The following is a 19,793-nucleotide window of genomic DNA, read 5'->3' on the forward strand; positions in this document are numbered from 1 at the left end:
CCACCGCGCCCCGGGCTCAACTTACTCTGTGTGGCCCCCCCGCCTCGCCCCGCCCCCCCCCCCGCCCCCCCCCCCGCCCCGCCGCTAGGCCCCCACTAAGCCACAGAGGTCGTTAGCTGCATCCCCGGCGCTCGGCACCGCTCGGCACCGCTCGGCACGCCGCAAGCAGGAACCTTTGCCGCAGCCGCCACCGCAGCAGGACTGCCAGCAGGACTGCCGCAGCAGCATGGCCGCCACACCGTAGCGAAGCGAGACTCCACTGTAAGCCGCTCGATCGCTCGCCGGAGGCCCGCGTGTCAAAAACGACGCTGCCACCTTTAAAGTGCACCGCAAACCAACCAAGCAAAAAAAAAAGGGGGACACTAGCCGGTGTCGAACCTGCCACCTTGCGCTTCACCGCCCGTCTCTCTTTTGCCGCGGAATCCAGGCGAGGAAAACGACTGGAACGCAAATCCGAACCACGGCGGCACGGGGAGCCCTCCACTCTGCGTATGAGAAACTGTCCGCGGCGCCGCGGGCGGTTTGGCTTGAGTCCGATTAGCCTGCGCGGTCCCTCTCCGTCTGTCTCTCTCTGTCTCTCTCTCTCTGTCTCTCTCTCTCTGTCTCTCTCTCTCTGTCTCTCTCTCTCTCTCTCTCTCCCACGCGCGGCCCAGCGCCGGTGGCGCTCGGCAGCCTTTGTTCGGAAAACAAGAGAGGGAAAGTCGTGTATTGGGCGGAGTACGCGGAAATATTCCCGATCTCCGTATAGTCCTGCCGCTGCGTGGTGCGGCCGTGCGGCCGTGCGGCCTGCAGACTGATTCCGAGAGTCGCTTTCGTCGCTCTGTCTCTCTCGCACCCGTGCGGGGCACCCCGTGGGTGCGAGAGAGACAGAGCGACGGAAGCAGGATTCGGAATCGTCCTGCGCGGTGCGGCCCTCGAAACGCTCCCCCACCTGATTAGGCCACTCGTCCCACTGCTCGCAGTCCCGCCTGCCTGCCCGCCTGGCGGGTGCCTGCCTCCAGACGTGTATGGCCCCGTGGCCCCGGAGAGCAGATTAGGTTCTCTATGTAAACGGGGCCCTCCGCCTGGCCGTGCCTGGCCGTGCCTGGCCGTGCCTGGCCCTGGGCTGTGTGCCGGACTCACGCCGTGCCTGGCCGTGCCGCGGGAGCGACGGGGACAGCGACATGTGGTGGGCCGGGCCGCGGAGCCCTCCGCCAGGCCGCGCCCTTCAAGCCCTTCCCACACTACATCACCGCGGCTTTCCTTCAAGACCGGCGAGAAAAAAAAAACATTTTTTTCCCCGCGATTGACTTGGAATTTTCATTTTTTCGAAAGTCGATTCCGCACGGTGCGTTGGGAAAGGCTTGCAGTGGCCGCCACCGCCGCCACCGCCCCGGCCAGCCACTTGGCAACTTCTTTACGATTCATTTATACGTGATTAAAACTTGCCCGTTATGGCGGAAGTTTTTTTTTAATAAGGCATGCCCGGGGCGGGACGGGCCGCGTCGGGTATTGAAGACACGTACTACGACTCCGCAGTGCCCTGGACGCCCTGGCCGCCCTGGCAGTGCCGTGCTTATGAGGCTATTCGTGATGCCGTGGTGCGCTTCTCCGGGTACTTGGGGCACTTGAGGGCGCCCCGGCCTCGGCCCCGGCCGTCCGGTGGCGGAGCGTGGGCCACGGCAGCGCGCTAAGCCCCGCAACGCGCGCCGCGTGCGTGGAGTGGGCAAACTCAACCACGCCCGCGCACGGTGGGCGGCCGAAACTCGAGACGCGTTTTGAGCTCCAGAGTCGCTAAACAGGACTCGAAAGGAACGTGTGACCCCACCAATGGATTGCTCTCCGAACGAGGAATCCATTGGTGGGGTCACGCGCTCGGTTCGAGTCCCTTTTAGCGACTCTGGAGCTCTAAACGCGCCCTGGGTTTCGGCCGCCTTCACCGGTCTTCTGGCCCACTGTGCCGCGAGCACTCTCAACACCGAACGCACGAGCGACAATTTCCTGGGCGGGTCATACACCGCAAAAAAAGGAGGTCTGAATTAATGCGCGACGGCCTTGGAAGAGGTCGGCTTTCGCGAGGTTTTCCGAGCGCCGTGGGAGAGGCGCCGAGGAGCCGCCCGCTACGCGCCGCTACGTGTGCACACTATAAAAGACCAAAGGGCTGCTCTCCCGATAGAATGAAATAAAAAGCGTTGCAGTTGCTTGTTGTTCGGTGTGCGAGGGAACGCGAGGAAACTTGTCTGCCGGTTCGGCGAAAGAGCCGCGGCGCCCCGTCAGGGCGTGCCGCGCGTTGCAGACGCTGCAGAGCGAGCCGCATGACATTGTCGTGTTTGTCGTCGTGTTGCCCGGCCTGTCCGCGCGCCCCGCGCTGCGGTACGCGCCAATCCGATCGGCCAATGTTGCCAACCGGGAAGCGAAAACAAGAAAACGCCAAAACCGCGCGCGCATTCCGTGGGGCTCACCATGCGACCACGTGTCTCTCTCTCTCTCTCTCTCCTCTCTCTCTCTCTCTCTCTCTCTCTCTCTCTCTCTCTCTCTCTCTCTCTCTCTCTCTGTGTCTCTCTCTCTGGTACGCACGCGCGAGCCAAGCGAACCGCGCGGGCCGCAGTCCCTTGGCTCCGCTTGGCTCGGGCCGGATTCGATTCTGATGGAAGCCAAATTGTGAATTTCACCAGCCAATGCACAATGTTGACACACGCCCCGGCCGTACAGTGGGCCAGAAGACCGGTGGAGGCGGCAAATATTCTAGACGCGTTTTGAGCTCCAAAGTCGCTTAATGGGACTCGAACCGAACGTGTGACCCCACCAATGGATTCGTCTTTCGGAGACCAATCCATTGGTGGGGTCACACGTTCGCTTCGAGTCCCATTTAGCGACTCTGGAGCTCAAAACGCGTCTAGAGTTTTGGCCGCCGCCACCGGTCTTCTGGCCCACTGTACGGCCGCGCGCCATGCACGAGCGCTCTTCGGGGATGCGCGCCGCGCCGTGGCGGAAACATGTCGCCCAAGTCACGGATCAGCAGCGCCAAAACAAACTCGAGGGGGGAATATTTTTACCCCCCGAGACAGCGGCGACAGTTCATCGGGACCCCGCATAACGGATCGCAGGCACTCCGTCATGGTGCTCGCTTAACCCGCTGACGGCTCGCTGCGCTCCCTGATTGCAGGTGGCGTGGATCCACATCGACCGCCAGATGATCCTCACCATCCACCGGCACGTGATCGCGCGCATCAGCCGCTTCAGCGTGTCGCACGACAACCAGAAGACGTGGCGGCTGCACGTCAACCAGGTGCAGCAGGAGGACCGCGGCTACTACATGTGCCAGGTCAACACCAACCCCATGATCAACCAGGTCGGCTACCTGCAAGTCGTCGGTGAGTCCACCCAGCTTCCAAATTCTGGAAAGTACTTTTTCCTCCTTCTTCTTCTTCCTCTTTTTTCATTCGTTTTAATTAGTCCGACGCTGGCGCGGTCCGCAGGTGCGACCTCCTCGCTGGAGGGGTTGGCACCTGCAGCACCAGCACCGCCGTGAGGCAGATGCAGTTGTTGTTGTTGCTGCTGCGCTGTTCGGCGCGCCAGTTAGACGGGACGTTTAATGGAAGTTGACTCGTTTCTACGGCATGCGAATTGCCTAACTGCGAATTGCCCGGCGCACAGCGCAGGTGGCTTATGAAGGGGATGCACCTTGCGGCTCGGCTCGGCTCGGCTCGGCTCGGCCCGGCTCGGCTCGGCTCGGCTCGGCTCGGCTCGGCGCGGCGTGCGACGACGCTGGCACACATTACAACGAGTGCGCGCTACGCGGCGCTACGCGCTACGCGCCCTAACCCTTGCACGGCCGACTTTTGCCAGGGGAGACAATGGTGGCGGTGCGAGCGGAGCAGGGCCGCGGGGTGAGGCCCAGCCGAGCCAGCCGAGCCGTGCCGAGCCGGGCGGGGACGCCGCTTGCGGAAGCTCGTCACGCCTTCATGCGCCATACCGGCCGCCATACAGCCATAGCGCCATAGCCGGGCGTGGCACGCCGTGGCACGGCGCGTTACCGTACGCCCCACAGTGGGCCAGAAGACCGGCGGAGGCGGCCGAAATTCGGGACGCGTTTTGAGCTCCAGAGTCGCTAAACAGGACTCGAATCGAACGTGTGACCCCACCAATGGATTCCTCGTTCGGAGAGCAGTCCATTGGTGGGGTCACACGCTCGGTTCGAGTCCTGATTCTGAGTATGTGTGTGTGTGTTTTGCCCGCAGTGCCGCCCAACATCCTGGACGACGCCAGCACGCCGTCCGCCGTGGCGGTCCGCGAGAACCAGAACATCTCGCTGACCTGCCGGGCCGACGGCTTCCCGGAGCCGCGGATACGATGGAAGCGCGAGGACCAGCAGCCCATCCCACTCGACCGGAAAAACAAAAGTAGGTTACCTTCCTCGTCGTCGGCGATGTGCAATCTCCATTTGCGCAGCTTTTCTTGTTGTTGTTGTTTTTGTGTTGTGTCCCCGGCGGCGGCACGCCGCGTGGGACCGGGCCGCCTCAAAGGTTGCCGACGACCACCGCCGACGCGCGCTTGGGGCTTGGGGTAGGCCAGCAGGGCTCGCTCCGTCCCTCTCGCACCCCTGCGGGCCGCGCCGTGAGTGCGAGAGAGACGGAGCGCGCTGCTGCTGCGGGGCGCCTCGCGCGTCGTGCGTCGTCGTGTGGATCCGGCCTGCCTTTGTGGACCGCCGCGCCCGTCCCGGCCCCGCCCAGCCAGTGCCTGCATTCGGTCCCGAGACGGCCGGGGACGCGCGGACGGCGTTTACACAGCGCTGTTTGGTGCTGCCTTGTGTCGTCTGCCTCTGCCTCGGGACGAGACACATGCGGCGTGCGGCTGGGCGGTCTACTCCAGCAGGCCGCCGTATTGCGCGCCAGCACCGCCAGCCAGGTGGCCGTGCGACTTGCAGACTTTCAGCGTGATGAAGATGAAATGGAGCGGAGCGGGACGCGAGGTAGAGCGCGCCTTTTCCCCGCCTTTTTCCCGCCTCTTCCACTTTCCGACTTACTTCTCCGCCGCGCCACTACTTGCACTTGTCGGGAACGGCCCGGCCAAAGCAGCCAGGCAGCACGCACGTGAAAAGTTGGCGGCCGGGCCGTGGGCGGGCCGTGGGCAGGGCGTGGGCCGGGCCTAAGCCGGTGGGGTGTTGGAGATGACACTGTGGGCCGACTTAGGGCTCCGGCCGGGCCCGGGCCCCTCGCGCAGCTCTGGCGGGACATTGTTCAGTTCGGGTCGGCGACTTAGTTTAACTTGCTGGCCTTGCCTGGGTCCTCCCCGGGGCCGAGGCCGACCGCTTGCTGGCGCCGCAGGCGGCCGTTCCCTGGACGAGGACAAGCAGTGGGGGAACTACCACTCTATTTATTTTCAATGTCCTGGCCGGAATGCCGATTGGAAAGCAGACGACGCCCCGGTCAACGCAAACACGAGGAGACACGATCGGACAGCCGCGGAAAATCCGCTCGCGGTGCGCGGTGCCCGTTTGCCCTGGACAAACGGAGTGTTGACGGCGTGCTTGCCCGGCACCGCCCCGCACCGCCCCGCACCGGCTCAGCACTTGAAGTCCACCGGGACCACGCCGTCCACCACCACGTAGCAGAAGGCGCCCTCCTCGGGGACCGGTTGCATCGACAAGAAGTCCCCGACGCCACCCTCGTCTGCAGCCGCCCCCGCGCCGAGCCCCGCGCCGCCCCCGTCCGGCCCGGTGACCCCGTCCGAGCCCCCCGGGGCCCCCAGGGCGGGCAGGGCCTGCCCCCAGGGGGGCTCGGTGCAGAAGGGGCCCTGAAGCTCGCCGCCGTGGAGGTATCCCAGCAGCACCTGGGGCCGGTAACGCGACACTCTAAAAATAGGGCAGAAGACGCAAGGGGGAAAAAGTGGCAACGCCGCCGTCTCGGCTGCGGCGACACACTGGCGATTCCTCTCGAAAACGAAACCAACGGGTTCCGTTCGGTGAGGTTAGGTTAGGTCACCCGCCCTGCTCCCTCCGCGGCGCCCTCAAGCACGCACGCGTCTCCCACTATGATTAATTACGACGGCTTTATTTTGGACCTAATTGCAAAGCCGTCGGTATCGACTCGGAGAACACCGAGCCCTGCCGAGCCGAGCCCGACGCCCCAAAGCCGAGTGCCTTCCGAAGCGATACCCATTATTTACCGGCCAATAAGTACATCCGGCGAGGCGGCCCGCCGTGGCCCCGCCGTCCTTACGACCCAACTCGGCGGCGGCGAAGCGGCGGGGCGGCGGAGCGGCCAAGCTACACAAGTTTTTGATCCCAGCAGGATTACTGGCGTTGGAGCGCGCCTACAGTGTAGCGACGACCCTCAAGTAATTTGCCCCGCGTGTTTCGGTAGCGCGGAGTGTGCGCGTGCGTGCGTGCGTGCGTGCGTGCGGGGCAAACCGCGGCAAGCCCTGTCCCGTCACTTTACTACAACGCGTGGCGTGCCCTGCCGCGCGCATCGAAATCTGAAAACGATAAAATCGGGTTGTGGCGGAGGGAGGGAGGGAGGACGGGCGGAGGGGAGAGGGAGGGGAGGGAGAGAGGTCTTTGATCTCGCACCCTGGCGTATTGGTTGCGCAGGCTCCTGAACGCCGGGCAGTCCTGCGGTGTGGCGGAGCACAAGAAGCGCAGCCACAGGCTGCACAGGCGCCGCTCCCCGGGGGAGCCGAGCTGCGGACGCAGCGGCGCCGACAGGTGCAGCAGCAGCTTCAGCTCCTGGACACGCAGTCAGTCGTCAACAACAACAACAACCAGAGGCGGAGAGGAAATATGAACGCGCGTGCGAAACCCACCGCGCGACGACGACGGTGCAAGTTTAACGAACGCGCCATTTCCCGCGACCGGCGGACGGGCGGACGGGCCGAGCAAATGTTATCACTCCACGCGCCAAATATTCAATTGGTAAACAAGAGGCGGCAGCGCGCTGGCCACGCCTGCACTGGAATATGGATGGAGAGGACAACTACCTGATCCAGCTCCCAGCTCTGGCTGGACTCGTCGGGCGGGCAGCCGTCCTGGTGCTGGCCGCACAGGGCCTTCTCCTTGCTGGACACGCCTGCGGGCCGGTTCAAATAAATCCGAGGCAGCGGCAGGCACTAGCGCACAGTGGGCCTTCTGGCCTTCTGGCCCACTGTGGGGCGCGTCGCCGCTGCACTTTACTTTTGAGGAAGTGCAGCCACTGGTTGTCCAGCTCCCAGGACGCCGTGCTGTAGGGGCCCGGCCCCAGCTCCTGCGGCGTGGGGGGCGGGCCGCGCCTCGGGCACTCCGGCAGCACCGAGTCGTCGCCCAGCGCGCCGCACAGCCACACCGTGATGTAGCACACCAGGCTGCAAAAAAAGTAGTAAAATATTTTGAAGAAATTTTTTTTAAGAAAACAATTTTTTGAAAAAAAAAAATAATTTTGGGGTAAAAAAAAATTTAAAAAAAAATTTGAAGAAAAAAATTTTTTTGAAAAAAAAATTTGAAGAAAAAATTTTTTTTGAAAAAAAAAATTTGAAGAAAAAATTGAGGGGAAAATGGCAGTTTTTTTTTCCAACCGGTTCCTTTTCTCCTTGAGCGCCTCGCTGCAGTACTCGGGGCTGAACAGCCGCCGCACCCACTGCTCCAGGCTGGCGCGCTGCTCCGGGCTACCCAGGCGCGGGGAGAGCTCCTGGCTAGCGAGACGACCCAGAACACGGACGGAGAGGAGGCAGTGCATGAGTCCCACTGCCTTCCCGACCGGTGGTGCCGACTAGCGAAGCTCACAGTCGGTACAGACCCGCAGTGCGGCCGCGTAGTAGATGAACTCGGTGTCCAGGGCGTTGAGGAACGACTGCCGCGTGTCGGGGCTGGCGTCGCGGGGCTGCGCGGCCGCGGCGGTGGACGCGCTCGACCTCCTCGAGCTGCAACGGGAGGGCGGTCTAGCCCTTAATGGTAATGGTAACGGTGCAGCGGGGCGCCTGCGAGGTAGGCAGTCCCGCCGCGCCGCGGTGCGTGGAGCACGGCGACGGTGCCTACCTCGCAGGCGCTCGCCGCTCGAGTGAGCGAGTCGAGACCATCGCGTCGGCGCCAGGACATCCGAGAGGACATCTGCCGCGACTCTAGTTGCATATTTAGCGCGTCCGCTGAGGAACGCTTGGGAACTATGCATGCAGCCTGCTAACCTTTGCACGGGGACCGTCGCGGAGGGTTGTGGAGGCTCGGAGGGTTGCGATGACTCGGGGGGCGGCCCTGGGGATTGTTCTGCAGGCTGTTCCGAGGGTTGTTCGGGGGGTTGTTCCGAGGGTTGTTCGGGGGGTTGTTCGGGGGGTTGTTCGGGGGGTTGTCCGGGGGGTTGTTCCGGGGGTTCTTCGGCAGGCTGCTCCGGGGGCTGCTCCGGGGGCGGCTCGGCGGCCGGCTCCGGCTCCCGCTCCGGCTCGTCGTCCATGGCGAGGCTCCCTCTCTCTCGCACTCGTAGCGCGGGCCACGCGATGCATTGTTCCCGGCCGGGCGATTGTTGCCCGCCGAAAAAGACTATCAGAAAATAATCCCTTCACTATAAGGATGATGAATGCGACTTCATTTCGGTTCGGCCATCATTTATCGAAAGCCTGCCGTACCGCGTCGGCCGCGTCGCGAGTATTAAAAGGGAATTCTTCATTTTGTGTCGGCCGAATTCATATATCTGCCCCCCCCCCCTCTACCCTCGCCGTCGCGGCACTTTGTAGTATTTTCGCGGAGCGTCGACGCCGACCGGGCCAGCCGCCGTGTCGCAGTGCTTTTGTTTCGAAACGATTGTGAAGCCGTTTTGGACGATTGGTCGATTGATTGATTTCCGCGAAAGATGAGGGGCAAAAAAAAAGAAGGGAAAAAAAGGGAGCGTGAAAGGCTTTTCCGCATTTGCTTTCGCCCCTCTGAAAGTCACTTTATTTCCTTGCTGTCGTTTTTAATACATCCCGCACTCTCGCGCCTCGATTGTCGTTTTGCGATAATTGTCCGACGAATGAGAGTGCCCTCCAGATTGTGTAAGTGTTTGTGAAAACACGGTTTGATTCAACTTTTTTTTTTTGCTGTCGTCGGCAACACTGACAGAGAGTCGAGAAGGAAATGGTCTGCTGTTCGAAGAGAGAGAGAGACGCATCACATGATAACAGCACTAATAATGATTTCAATTAACACCGATCGTCCGTCTCTGTCTTTTCCAGCCACCGAGCTCGTCGGCGACACCCTTCACCTGTCTCGGATCACGCGCGCTGAGATGGGGGTCTACTTGTGCATCGCCAGCAACGGCGTGCCGCCCACCGTCAGCAAGAGGATCACCGTGGACGTCGAGTGTGAGTGCTTCGAGTCCTCCCGCCGCGGCGGGACTACACACTGTACACTGCGAGCAGCCAGCATCGTCATGGGGGTGGGCGCGGGGAGAAAGTTTCCCGAATGCATACTCGAGTTTGGAAGGAGCAGTCGCTACACTCACACGGGAGAGAAATTCGAAAAAAAACCTACTCGGCCATTTTCTACCCTGCCAGTCGCACAGTGGGCCAGAAGACTGGTGGAGGCGGAAGCACCAGCTTCGAGCAGAGAAGCACTCCACGGAGATAGCAATTAGCAGCCCGGTGGTCGACGTACCGACACAGCGCGGCGCGGCGGCGCTACAGTGTGCCATCGCCACTGCACGGGGACGGGCAGGCAAGCGGGTGGATTTAGGACCGGGAGGGGGAGGGGGGGGGCGGAGGCCAGCGCTGGATCAGGCCGGAGAGCGGATGAATATGGATGGATACGGGCGATACGGGCGCAAGGCGGGTCGGTAAGATGGCGGGGTAAATAGGGGGTGGGGGAGGGGGGAGTCCGCGTCGTCCCTGGAGGCCGACTGGAGGCCGACTGGAGGCCGGGCCGATGGACGTGGACGGGCTCCGCCATTGGCCGAAACTCAACTCGACTCGCGCGAGCTACACGGGAAAATAAGTTCGGTCGCAAGGATCGGTCGCAAGGATCGGTCGCAGGGAATCGACTTCGTCGACAGGCTGGCTGCGCGTCGGACGAACTTCCAGTGTCGTCGACATCCGATTGCCACCATCGAAGCGCAATATCGGGATGGTTGGCCCCCATCAATCAAAAGCTACTCCGGCCGCTGCGACCAACTCCCTTTTCCAGTGTACTTACCTCGGCCACTTCGGCCACTTTCGGCCGCTCCTCTGACAAGGCCGGCACGGCGCAGAGGCGTGCCCCCGGGCCCTGGATGGGCCTCCAGGGCGCCGCCAGCGCGCCAGGCGAGTTACAGCGCCCTCTAGGCGCGCTGCTCTGCAACTATGGCATGCATGTTTGACCGGCAGAGCGAAAGAGACAGCGAGAGATAGCATTAGAGGCCGTGCATAAGTGATGGCGCTCTTCTTGGTCAGAGCACAGTGGGCCAGAAGGCCGGTGGAGGCGATCGAAATCCCGGACGTGGTTTGAGCTCCAGAGTCGCTAAGCAGGAATCGAACCGTGCGTGTGACCCCACCAATGGATTCCGAGTTCGGAGAGCAATCCATTGGTGGGGTCACACGTTCGGTCTGAGTCCTGCTTAGCGACTCTGGAGCTCGAAACGCGTCTAGAGTTTTGGCCACCTGCGCCGGCCTTCTGGCCCACTGTGCGTCGGCCGGCCTGGCCGCGCCGACAGCGACGTAAGAATGTAATTACAGTGATGGCGCTCCTGGACGCGGACCTGGCGGGCTGCTTGTTTTCCTCGTCGCGAAACTGGAGCTAAAAACAGAACGGTCCGTTTAGGGGCGCCGCGTCGCCGGGCCGGGCACGCCAGGCACGCCGAGCACGCCGGGCTTCGAGTTGAATAAGTCAAACTATCCGGCACACTGCTGCTGCTGCTGCTCAGCCATTCAATCTGGATGCAACATATTGATGGTTCGGGGCCAGGCTGCCCCGCCCGGCACACTGTTCATGAAAAAGTGATGAGTTGTGGAAAATTTAGCGGTATACCGCTGGGGCTGGGACCGAGCGGCCGGCGGCACGCGGCGGGATGTCCGCCGCCCTCCGCGCGCCGAGGACGCCGTCGTCGTCCCCTCGGGGGCGGGGCGCGGCTCGGCGTCGTCCTCATCGGCATGCCCGTGGCCCTGCCGGGGCTCTGCCGGGGACTGGCTAGGGATTGCCGCTGATCCGATTCATTGGGCCGCCGTGCGGCCCAGGGCGAGGAGGGCCAGGACGGCGGCCAGGACGACGGCCAGGACGACGGCCTGGACGAGCACGAGGTCCCCGGGGATCAGGCTTAATCATTATGGCACGTTCACCGAGGCCGTCCACAAACCACGTCACGCCGTTCGGGGTGCTTCCGCTGAGACTCTCGTCGCTCTGTCTCTCTCGCGACCCGACGGGGTGCCCCATGAGAGCGAGAGAGGCAGCGGTGTGCGGCGGAGCGTTTCGATTAATCGACTTCTTGTGACGGCGCGCGCGTATAGTCCTTGGTTCAAACACACGCTCCTCGTCAACTCTTTTTCTTTTCTCTCCTCTGCCTTGTTTCCCTTATCGCGAGGCGCGCCCTGTCTCTCTCCCTCTGCCGGACCGGCAAGCCAGTGACGAGAACACTCTCTTCTCTGTCATCACACCGACGTCGGCGTTTGCATCATTTCGCCAGGCATCTGTCGATAACGAGGCTTGGCTCGGCGTCTCGCGAGCAAGCAGCGCGAAAGGGGAGGGGGAAGAATTTCCACCCTGGAGTCGGAGACGTGCTGGGGAAGGGGGGGGGGGGGTGTCTGCCCGCAGCACTGCACAACCAGGCAGGTATTAGAGCCACGTGGCTGAAATAGAGATAAGCTGATTGTGATCGGGACACACACACACACACTCACGTCCCAGAAACAGGCCACTCATCTTCCCCGTGCGACGTGTGAGCGGCCAGGTAGTGCGCACACACACCGTAAGCACATTATATCGCATCAACGGAGCGCGGCAGAGGTTAGAGTGTGTCAGCACATTACCGCAGAGAGAGAGGGAGAGAGAGAGAGAAACAGGCGTTCATCCTAATTAGGGCTGGTCTTGGAATGCCGTGGCGGGTCGCGGCGTCGCGGCCCCTCCCCCACACTGTCAAATTGACTCCCTTTCTTCTCCCCCACTGATAGGCCTGCTCCTGGTGGGGGGGATGCTTGTCTCGTGTTCTTCGCGCGTTTTGCATTCCTCTCGCCTCTTTCAGAAACACACATGCTCTCTCTCTCACACGCACACACATACGCGCGCGCGCCCCGGCACGCACGTACGCACACAGACATACCCACACGTACGCGCACACACACTCACGTACCCGCGCGTGTACACACACACAACAGCAACTTCAGCTTCCCTCCCCCGCGGAGTCTTTACATCTTGTAAAAAGAGTTAGTGGAGTTTCTCTCTCTCCCGCCCCCCTTATGCGCGCCAAACAAGGCAGCCCGATGCGTCTCTGTCTCCGTGTCTCTGTCTCTGTCCTTGCCTCGCGCGAGAGGCAATTAATTGTTAAACCGTCCGCCTGTCGAGCGATTCAGAAGAGCGGTTCGTCGCTCTGTCTCCCTCGCACTCACGGAGTGCCCCATAGAGCGACGAAGACGACTTCTGAATCGGTCAAATGCCGGATTGCCTAGCTGAAAACGCGTCTGGAGTTTTGGCCGCCGGCGCCGTTCTTCTGGTCCACTGTACGCCCGCCTGACCCTTGGCCGTCTGTCTGCCGCAGTCCCGCCCATGATCTGGGTGCCCAACCAGCTGGTGGGCGCGCCCGCCGGCACCAACGTGACCGTGGACTGCCACACGGAGGCCTTCCCGCGCGCCATCAGCTACTGGGTGTACGACGGCCAGATGGTGCTGACCACCTCCAAGCACACGCCCGTCACCACGGAGAACTCGTACCGGTCGCACATGCAGCTCACGGTGCGCGACCTCAAGGCCAAGGACTTCGGCAGCTACAAGTGCATCTCCAAGAACTCGCTGGGCGAGACGGAGGGCTCTATCCGGCTCTACGGTGAGTCCACGTCGCCGTGCTCATGTTGTTTTCGTTGTTTCGTCGAGCCTGCACGTTTGCTGTACGGTTGTTCCGCTGTTGCAGAGATCCCCATGCCGTCCTCGGCACCCAAGGCCACGGAAGTGCGCAGCGGCTCCCCGAAGGAAGGTAAGACTAGCCGCTGATTGGTTGGATTCGCGTCGCGCCGTCCCCGGACGTCCCCGACACTCGACACACCACACCGAGAAGGCGGGGGCGTCGCCGCGTCGCCCCATGCGGCGCCACCTGGTGGACGAAAAGGAAAAGAATAAAGAAAAACCACGATTACTCTGGGGCAAGAACAAGAGACGTTATCCCCCGCCCTCGCGCTGTGTTCTTGCCCGGCCCACCGCTCGCGTGTTGTTCCCCATGCTGTTCCACGTGCTGTTCCACGTGCTGTACCACGTGTTGTTCCACGTGTTGTTCCAGAGCGCCCTGTGACCCTCAGCCCGGGTTTCCGGGTGACGAAGACCTCCTCGGCCGAAGGCAACACCATAGCCCCCCTGGCCCCCAAGAGGGCCCCCACCGCTAGCCCCCCGCGGCCCCGGCCTCAGCCCGGCGCCTCCCCGGGCCCCCCGGCGCACTCGGCAGGTACGGCATGCCACGGCAGTACCCCCAGGGGGGCCTCCTGGGGGCGTACGTGTCACTTTGTGGACGCAGCCCCCCGCAGCCCCCCGCAGCCCCCCGCAGCGCGCCTGGCGGAGACCTCAGCAACTAACAGCTCAATCCCGACGCTCGGCCAAGCTCCGCGCGGTTCACGCGGCGAGCCAATCGACCTCGTCGCCGGACCGCCGCCGGACCGCCATTCAAGTTCTCTCCGTCGTTTGAAATTCTTTTTCACTTCCGTCATCAAAGCGTTAAGTGGTTTCCTTGCTGAGGTTTCCGCGAGGTGGCGCTGCGCCGCATGAAATGTCACCGTGTTGAGCACCCCCGCACTGTCTGCACCCAGAGCACTTGTAGCTACCACTCTGTTGGGACCCCCGCCAGAACTCCGCAGTTTCTCTCACAATGAAAGACAATCTCGGATGAACGAATCAAAAATGACCAGACGAGAAGAAGTTCTGCGGGCGATCTCACTGGGGTGCCCACTCACCACTCACCCTGCACAGAGAGGTTCCACTCCCACACACGTTCCAGTAATCTTGCACCCATTTGAAACTCGTTTGTTTACTCTAGCTTTTGTTTGGCACAGTATGTTGATGTTGAGTTTAGGCGGTGACGGGTAAGTGGTGGCTTGTTGTTTCCGCGGTCGGTGCGCGGGGGGGGGGGGAGGATGTATGACGATTGCATCGTTTGCAAACTGATTTATTTTCACTGGTTCGGCTGGTTCGGCTGGCCCGACACAAACGGAGTGTGATTACAGGTCACGGGACTGCAGCGTGACCGCCAACTTTGTCATGTGGGCTCTCTCTCGCACAGCTGCTCGTGCTGCACCAGCCTCTCTTTCTCTCTCTCTACCAGACACACGCAAACGCACACTCTCACATGCATGCACCACCAACTGACACACATGCCAGTCGAGGCCGGTTCAAAGCAACCGCGAAAATGCTCATAGTATGCCGCAATATTTTCACGTTACTTACCCGGAATATCAGAGACGGCGCGTCACTTTCTTCAGTGACCTGTCACTCGCTTCAGTGACCTGTCACGTGCTTTAGTGACCTATCACTCCCCGCGGTACACATCACGCGGGTACAGAAACCGCGGGAAAGGAGAGGCGAGCGATTAATCGATTAATCGAATCGCTGGTCGGGTCGGCGGCACACTGTTGCTGCCGCCTGTTCCCCTGACGCGACACGACGCGACACGACGCGACACGACGCGACACGACGCGACACGACGCGACACGACGCGACACGACGCGACACGACGCGACACGACGCGACACGACGCGACACGACGCGACACGGCGCCACGCACCATTTCTCATACGAGGTGGAGCAAGCTGTGGAGCAGGTGCACGCCCACACGTGCCGCCAGGGGAAAGAAGAGGGTGTAGAGGAGGGAGAGAGGGAGGGAGGGGGAGAGAGAGAGGGAGGGGGGGCAAAGGCCTCTGCATCGTGCTTGATTAATCATTGGAGTCGTTTCCCGCTGGCGTGAACCTCGTGGTTCTGTCTGCGGTGAGCGGGAGAGAGAGAGAGAGAGAGAGAGAGAGAGAGAGAGAGAGAGAGAGAGAGAGAGAGAGAGAGAGAGAGAGAGAGCAGGAGGAAGGGAATGCTGGGCTTTATGCAGCTGCCCTGTGACCATACGTCCTAATTCGCCTAATGATATACTCTGTTTTGTACTCCCTCTCCCGCCAAAAAGCCGCCCAGTATTTCAAATTGTTGTGTTTTTTTGTTTTGTTTTTTGTAAGAGTGTGAAATGGAATGTTTCGTCAGTGTCTCTCTCCACGCCTTTTGCTTCTTGTTTTACGCACCATTGCTTTTTGAAACCTTTCTTCGATCAAAGAAAATATTTTTTTTGAATTTTGAAAAAAAATAATTCTTTTTTCTTTTTTTTCTTAAAAAAAAACGTTTGCAAATCTCGCAGGTGTTCTGAGCATGGTGGCTCGCTGCCGAACGGAGCCCCCTTGACGCGTTCCCCTTGCCGTGTTCCAGGTTCGGGCGTCGCCGTCTCCACGTTCGCCGCCCTGGCCGTGGGGCTGCCGGTGCTGGTCGGCGTCCTCAACTGAGCTGCCATTGGCCGCCATTTGGCCGAGTGACGTCATCGGCGGCTGGAACGCGCTGCTATTGGCTGAGGCTGCGCCGGGCTCCGCGGCTCCGCCAATCGCGAGACGGGACGGGCCGAGCCGGACTCTTTGAAAACAGTGCTCTAGCTTACGTTTCGTGTTGTTTTTGTTTGTGCCGCGTGGCTGGTGTGGTTACCAGTGGCGAAGAGCCGCGAGCAAAAAGACAACGTCCCCGTCACCAAGAAGACCCCCGGGCTGGCGGCAGAGAGCGGGTTCGCTCCACGGTGTGCGTTTCGGAGAGGTTCAGGACCAACGCGAGTGCGTCGAGTGCTCGAACTGGACACGAGAGACTTCAGAGACAACGGGCCGGGCTAGAGGCACCGGCTAGCACTAGAGAGGCGTGTGTGTGCGTGTGTGTGCGTGTGTGTGCGTGTGTGTGTATTCGTCAGCGCGACACTGAGCTGCGCCGCGAGTGGTCAGGGAACGGTCAAAGTGGTTCTCTTCAAGATACGAATGGTTGTGAGGAATGTATCCGGTTACCTGTGTAACGCTGCAATGTGCGTACTTCGTACTTCCCTTTCAGAAAGCAAGGAAATCACACCAACATGATGCTGTCCAAAACGTTTTATTAAAGTAATTTCAGAAATTACTCAAGTAAATGTTCACAGTTGGCCTGCGAGGAACAGGATCGTCACCTGAACTGTGTCATAGTATACCTTCATGAAACATATCTAGACCCAACGTATAGCACTAAGACTGTTTAAGTTTAAAGAAAATTAACTTGTTGAATGTTTTCTTTTCTTTTGTCGCGGTCGCCTGGCCCGAGCCGCGGCCGGATTTCGCTGTTTTGTTTCCGACTAAAGTTTGCTGTAGTCGTGATTTGCGTAGAAGGGGCACTTTATAGTGATTCACGGTCAAACAGTATTTTATAAACTTCTTTCTATTCCTCTTGCTAGTAGAAAACAGATTGGATACACGTTGTCGACATCTATCGCTTCATAAATGTCCTCGCTGTCGCTTGGAGTGTAAAAAAAAGTCAGTTGAAACAACTGGCCTGTCAATGTAAATAGAGGCGGCGCGAAGGGGAGCGAAACATGTGTTTTTGTTGTTGTTGTTGTAACTTTTGATTTCTGTTTCGTTTTTGGTTTAGTTTGCTCAAGTGTGGGAACGTGGGGAATACAACGCCGTGAGGGTGTGGCAATAGCTAGCGCTGTGATGAACGACTCGGCATGATGATGGTTGTTAATTAATAAATTAATTGCGTTTCGTGTAAATAAAATATGTCCTTTATGTACAGAACTAGGCGTCGTACTCGTCGTTAGCAGGTTTGTGCCAAAATATTGATTTGCTTTGTCTGTGGCTTGCTGCATAGTGTCGCCGAGTGTGGGTACGACGTGATGCAGACCAAAAGAGAAAAGAACACTCACGTGGACTTTGCCACTGGGGTGCGAGGAAAGGTGACGTAACTGTTAGTAGTTTTTGGATGATAATTTCGAAACCCCGATAAACCTCTCCTGCAAGCTTTTTGTGAGACTCTTCTTTTCCCCGTAAAAAAAAACTAAACCTACGAAAAATTATGTTACGAATAAAATCCAAGTTGCTGTATATTTGTATTATGCCTGCTCGAAATTGTCCAAAAAAATAAATAAATCAGTAAAACAAATTTCCCATTAGTTTCATGGTGTCTTTCTAGTTTTACCCTCTCATCCTCCACAGGTAAGATTTCGGTCAGAAAATAAAATGGAGGGGGAACATACACACACACACTCAGAGAGAGAAAAACAATTTATGGCCAGAGTGACCGGCCTTAAGTGAGCACTGTACACACACCATACAGTTGGGGGGGGGGGGGGGGACCTGAGTCGGAGTGGTCACGTCATGCGGAGTGGTGGGGCCTCAGTTTTAAATCCTCGGCCAAGTCCGAGACTGCCCCCAGAGTGCCCCGCGGACTCTTGGGCCGCACAGTTCATCACGTCGAAGCCAACCTAGTCGGTGAGTGAAGGGTGAACAAGAAGCCGTCGTATAGTGAGGCTTAGAGAACGCGACGGCCTACCCGCTGCAGTTCCCCAAAGAGCGAGAGTGTGAAATTTCATAGCGCATCGGCCATTGTTGGTCAGTGTTGGAAAACTAGTCCACTGTTGTTAACAAAATGCATGTCTCGCGCGATCTGGTGGTGGACACTTGGACACACTGGCTTACTCTCATGGATTAAAGCTTTGATGTAAAAGTAAAGCATGCTGACTCAATCTTCTTTTTTTTTTTTTTTTTTTTTTTTTTTGAGTGGTTGGCTGTACTATTGGGCAGGTCACGTCAACAAAACCAGGCCGCCTTTTGCATGTGGATTTAGAGCGGCCCGTCTGGCCGGTGCGTCGCAGTGCCTCCACTGTACAGACTTGTCTTTATTCAGGAAATGTTCGGCCGGCCGAGCGATTCCGTCATTCCGCCTCTCTCTCTGTCTCTGTCGCACTCACGGGGCGGGCCGCAGGGCGGCGTGTGGGTGCGAGAGAGACAGACAACTGACGGCGGCCTTTCCTTGGCAGTGTGACGATGCGATTCTCCCTGGCGGTGCTGCTGGTCGGCGTGGCGGCGCTCTGCGCGCTGCAGCCGGGCTGGGCCAAGCCGCACGGTACGCACGCCCCTCTTTTTGTTGTTGTTTTGTTCCCCTTTTCGTTTCCGCCGCGCGTTCCTCCAGACTTGCCTCCTTGCGCAGTGATGGCCGCGGGCGGCGGCACCATGCTGGTGGTGCGCGAGGTGGAGCAGGAGTCCACCGACGTGGACGTGGTGCGCCGGGTGGCCGTCGGCGAGGTGCGCGACGAGGACAACGACGTCCTGGCCACGGACGACCAGGCGGACGAGGTACGTCGCCACCAGTGTGTCGCGCGCGAGACACGCCGAGTAGACTGCACTGCTCACTGTCGGTGTCTGCAGACCGAGCTGGACGACGCCGGGGGCTTCGTCGTGGAGCTGGACGTGGACGTCGAGGACGCCGACATGCCGACGACGCCCCGGCCGCCGCCCCGGTGCCACCTGCGCTGGTGCTGGAAGTCGTGCACGAAGCGGGGCTACAACTGGGGGCTGTGCCTCTGCAAGAAGTGCCACTGCTACTACTAGCCGCGCCACTGCGGCACCTGCGACTGCGTGTTTTCCAAATAAAATAAATTTGTTTGTGTTTCGGAAACGGTGTGTGCGTTTCTTCGTCGGCGGTGGCGCCGTGCGTGGCGGAGCGGAGGATTATGAAACTAACAGTCTTGCCTGCCCCGGCCGCGGGGCGGGGTGGGGCGGGGAGCGGCGCCGAGGGAAGGGGTGGGGCGGGGCGGGGCGGGGCGATGTTCCGCCAACACTCACACAACACTCACTCTTACAGCACTGTGGGGAGCGCTGTACTGGTTTCGGCGCGCGGTGCCCCAGGGAGGGGGAGGGGGGAGGGGTGGGGGAGGACATAGGTCGTGAAGTCACGGACTCGTAGTTGTTCCAAACCGCCAGCCAAGCTGCTGCCGCGCTGCCGCACCAACAACACCCCCGCCGAAAAGTCGGCGCTCTTGTGACAAGGGCCGCACAGTGGGCCAGAAGACCGGCGCAGGCCGCCTTCCCTCCAGACGCGTTTTGAGCTCCAGAGTCGCTGAACAGGACTCGAACCGGACGTGTGACCCCACCAATGGATTCCTCGTTCGGAGAGCAATCCATTGGTGGGGTCACACGCTCGGTTCGAGTCCCATTTAGCGCGACTCCAGGTGCGGAAATAAAAGTGGAGCGGAAACAGACCGCGTTGCGATCAACCGCACACCTCGCCTCGGCCAAGGCCGGAAGCGGCTCCCCACTGCAAACACGGTGTTAATGACTTCGGGACGGACTCCCATATCGCACGGCCCACCGCAAACTCGCGCACGCGTGTGTGTGTGGAAATGTGAGGGTGTGTGTGTGCGCGCGCGTGTAGGTGTCTGTGAGTGCGCGTGCGTGCGTGCACACGTGTAGTAATTTGGTTGAAATTCATCCGGCCCCTCGCCTCCACACACTGACGTGTCCTCCACTGGTGTCAGCGCGGAAAGGGGGAGGGGGGCGGTGCGGCGCGCCGGGCGATCACTTGAATACTTAATATGCAATTCGTAACGCGTCAAGAATTCATGGCCATTTTCCTGTCTCTTCCCGGGCGGGCCGGGCGGGCCAGGGTCCTTTAGCCCCCATCC

At 60.2% G+C, this 19,793-nt stretch overlaps 2 protein-coding genes across 3 annotated transcripts in view; both read left to right on the forward strand.

The window, feature by feature from the left end:
* Positions 1-17,282, forward strand: part of LOC117647300 (lachesin-like) — an 88,827-nt gene extending 71,545 nt beyond the window's left edge. Inside the window, exons 3-8 of the mRNA XM_034389007.1 lie at positions 3,146-3,353; positions 4,221-4,382; positions 9,154-9,282; positions 12,639-12,923; positions 13,008-13,070; positions 15,539-17,282. Of these exons, the coding sequence (XP_034244898.1) occupies positions 3,146-3,353; positions 4,221-4,382; positions 9,154-9,282; positions 12,639-12,923; positions 13,008-13,070; positions 15,539-15,612 (921 nt within the window). The 3' untranslated portion in view covers positions 15,613-17,282. The remainder of the gene's footprint in view (positions 1-3,145; positions 3,354-4,220; positions 4,383-9,153; positions 9,283-12,638; positions 12,924-13,007; positions 13,071-15,538) is intronic.
* Positions 17,283-17,485: 203 nt separating this feature from the next.
* On the forward strand, positions 17,486-18,787 carry LOC117647021. 2 transcript variants are annotated; one of them, XM_034388502.1, is made up of 4 exons: positions 17,486-17,601; positions 18,150-18,235; positions 18,320-18,465; positions 18,538-18,787. In XM_034388502.1, the coding sequence occupies exons 2-4, from the start codon at positions 18,157-18,159 to the stop codon at positions 18,718-18,720; spliced, it is 408 nt and encodes a 135-aa protein (XP_034244393.1). In that variant the 5' UTR covers positions 17,486-17,601; positions 18,150-18,156; the 3' UTR covers positions 18,721-18,787. The 2 variants fall into 2 exon arrangements, with proteins under 2 accessions (XP_034244393.1, XP_034244394.1); XM_034388503.1 differs by having other exon boundaries at positions 17,584-17,721.
* Positions 18,788-19,793: the final 1,006 nt, after the last annotated feature.

The sequence above is a fragment of the Thrips palmi genome, unplaced genomic scaffold, assembly GCF_012932325.1.
Source record: "Thrips palmi isolate BJ-2018 unplaced genomic scaffold, TpBJ-2018v1 HiC_scaffold_2, whole genome shotgun sequence".
NCBI lineage: Eukaryota > Metazoa > Arthropoda > Insecta > Thysanoptera > Thripidae > Thrips > Thrips palmi.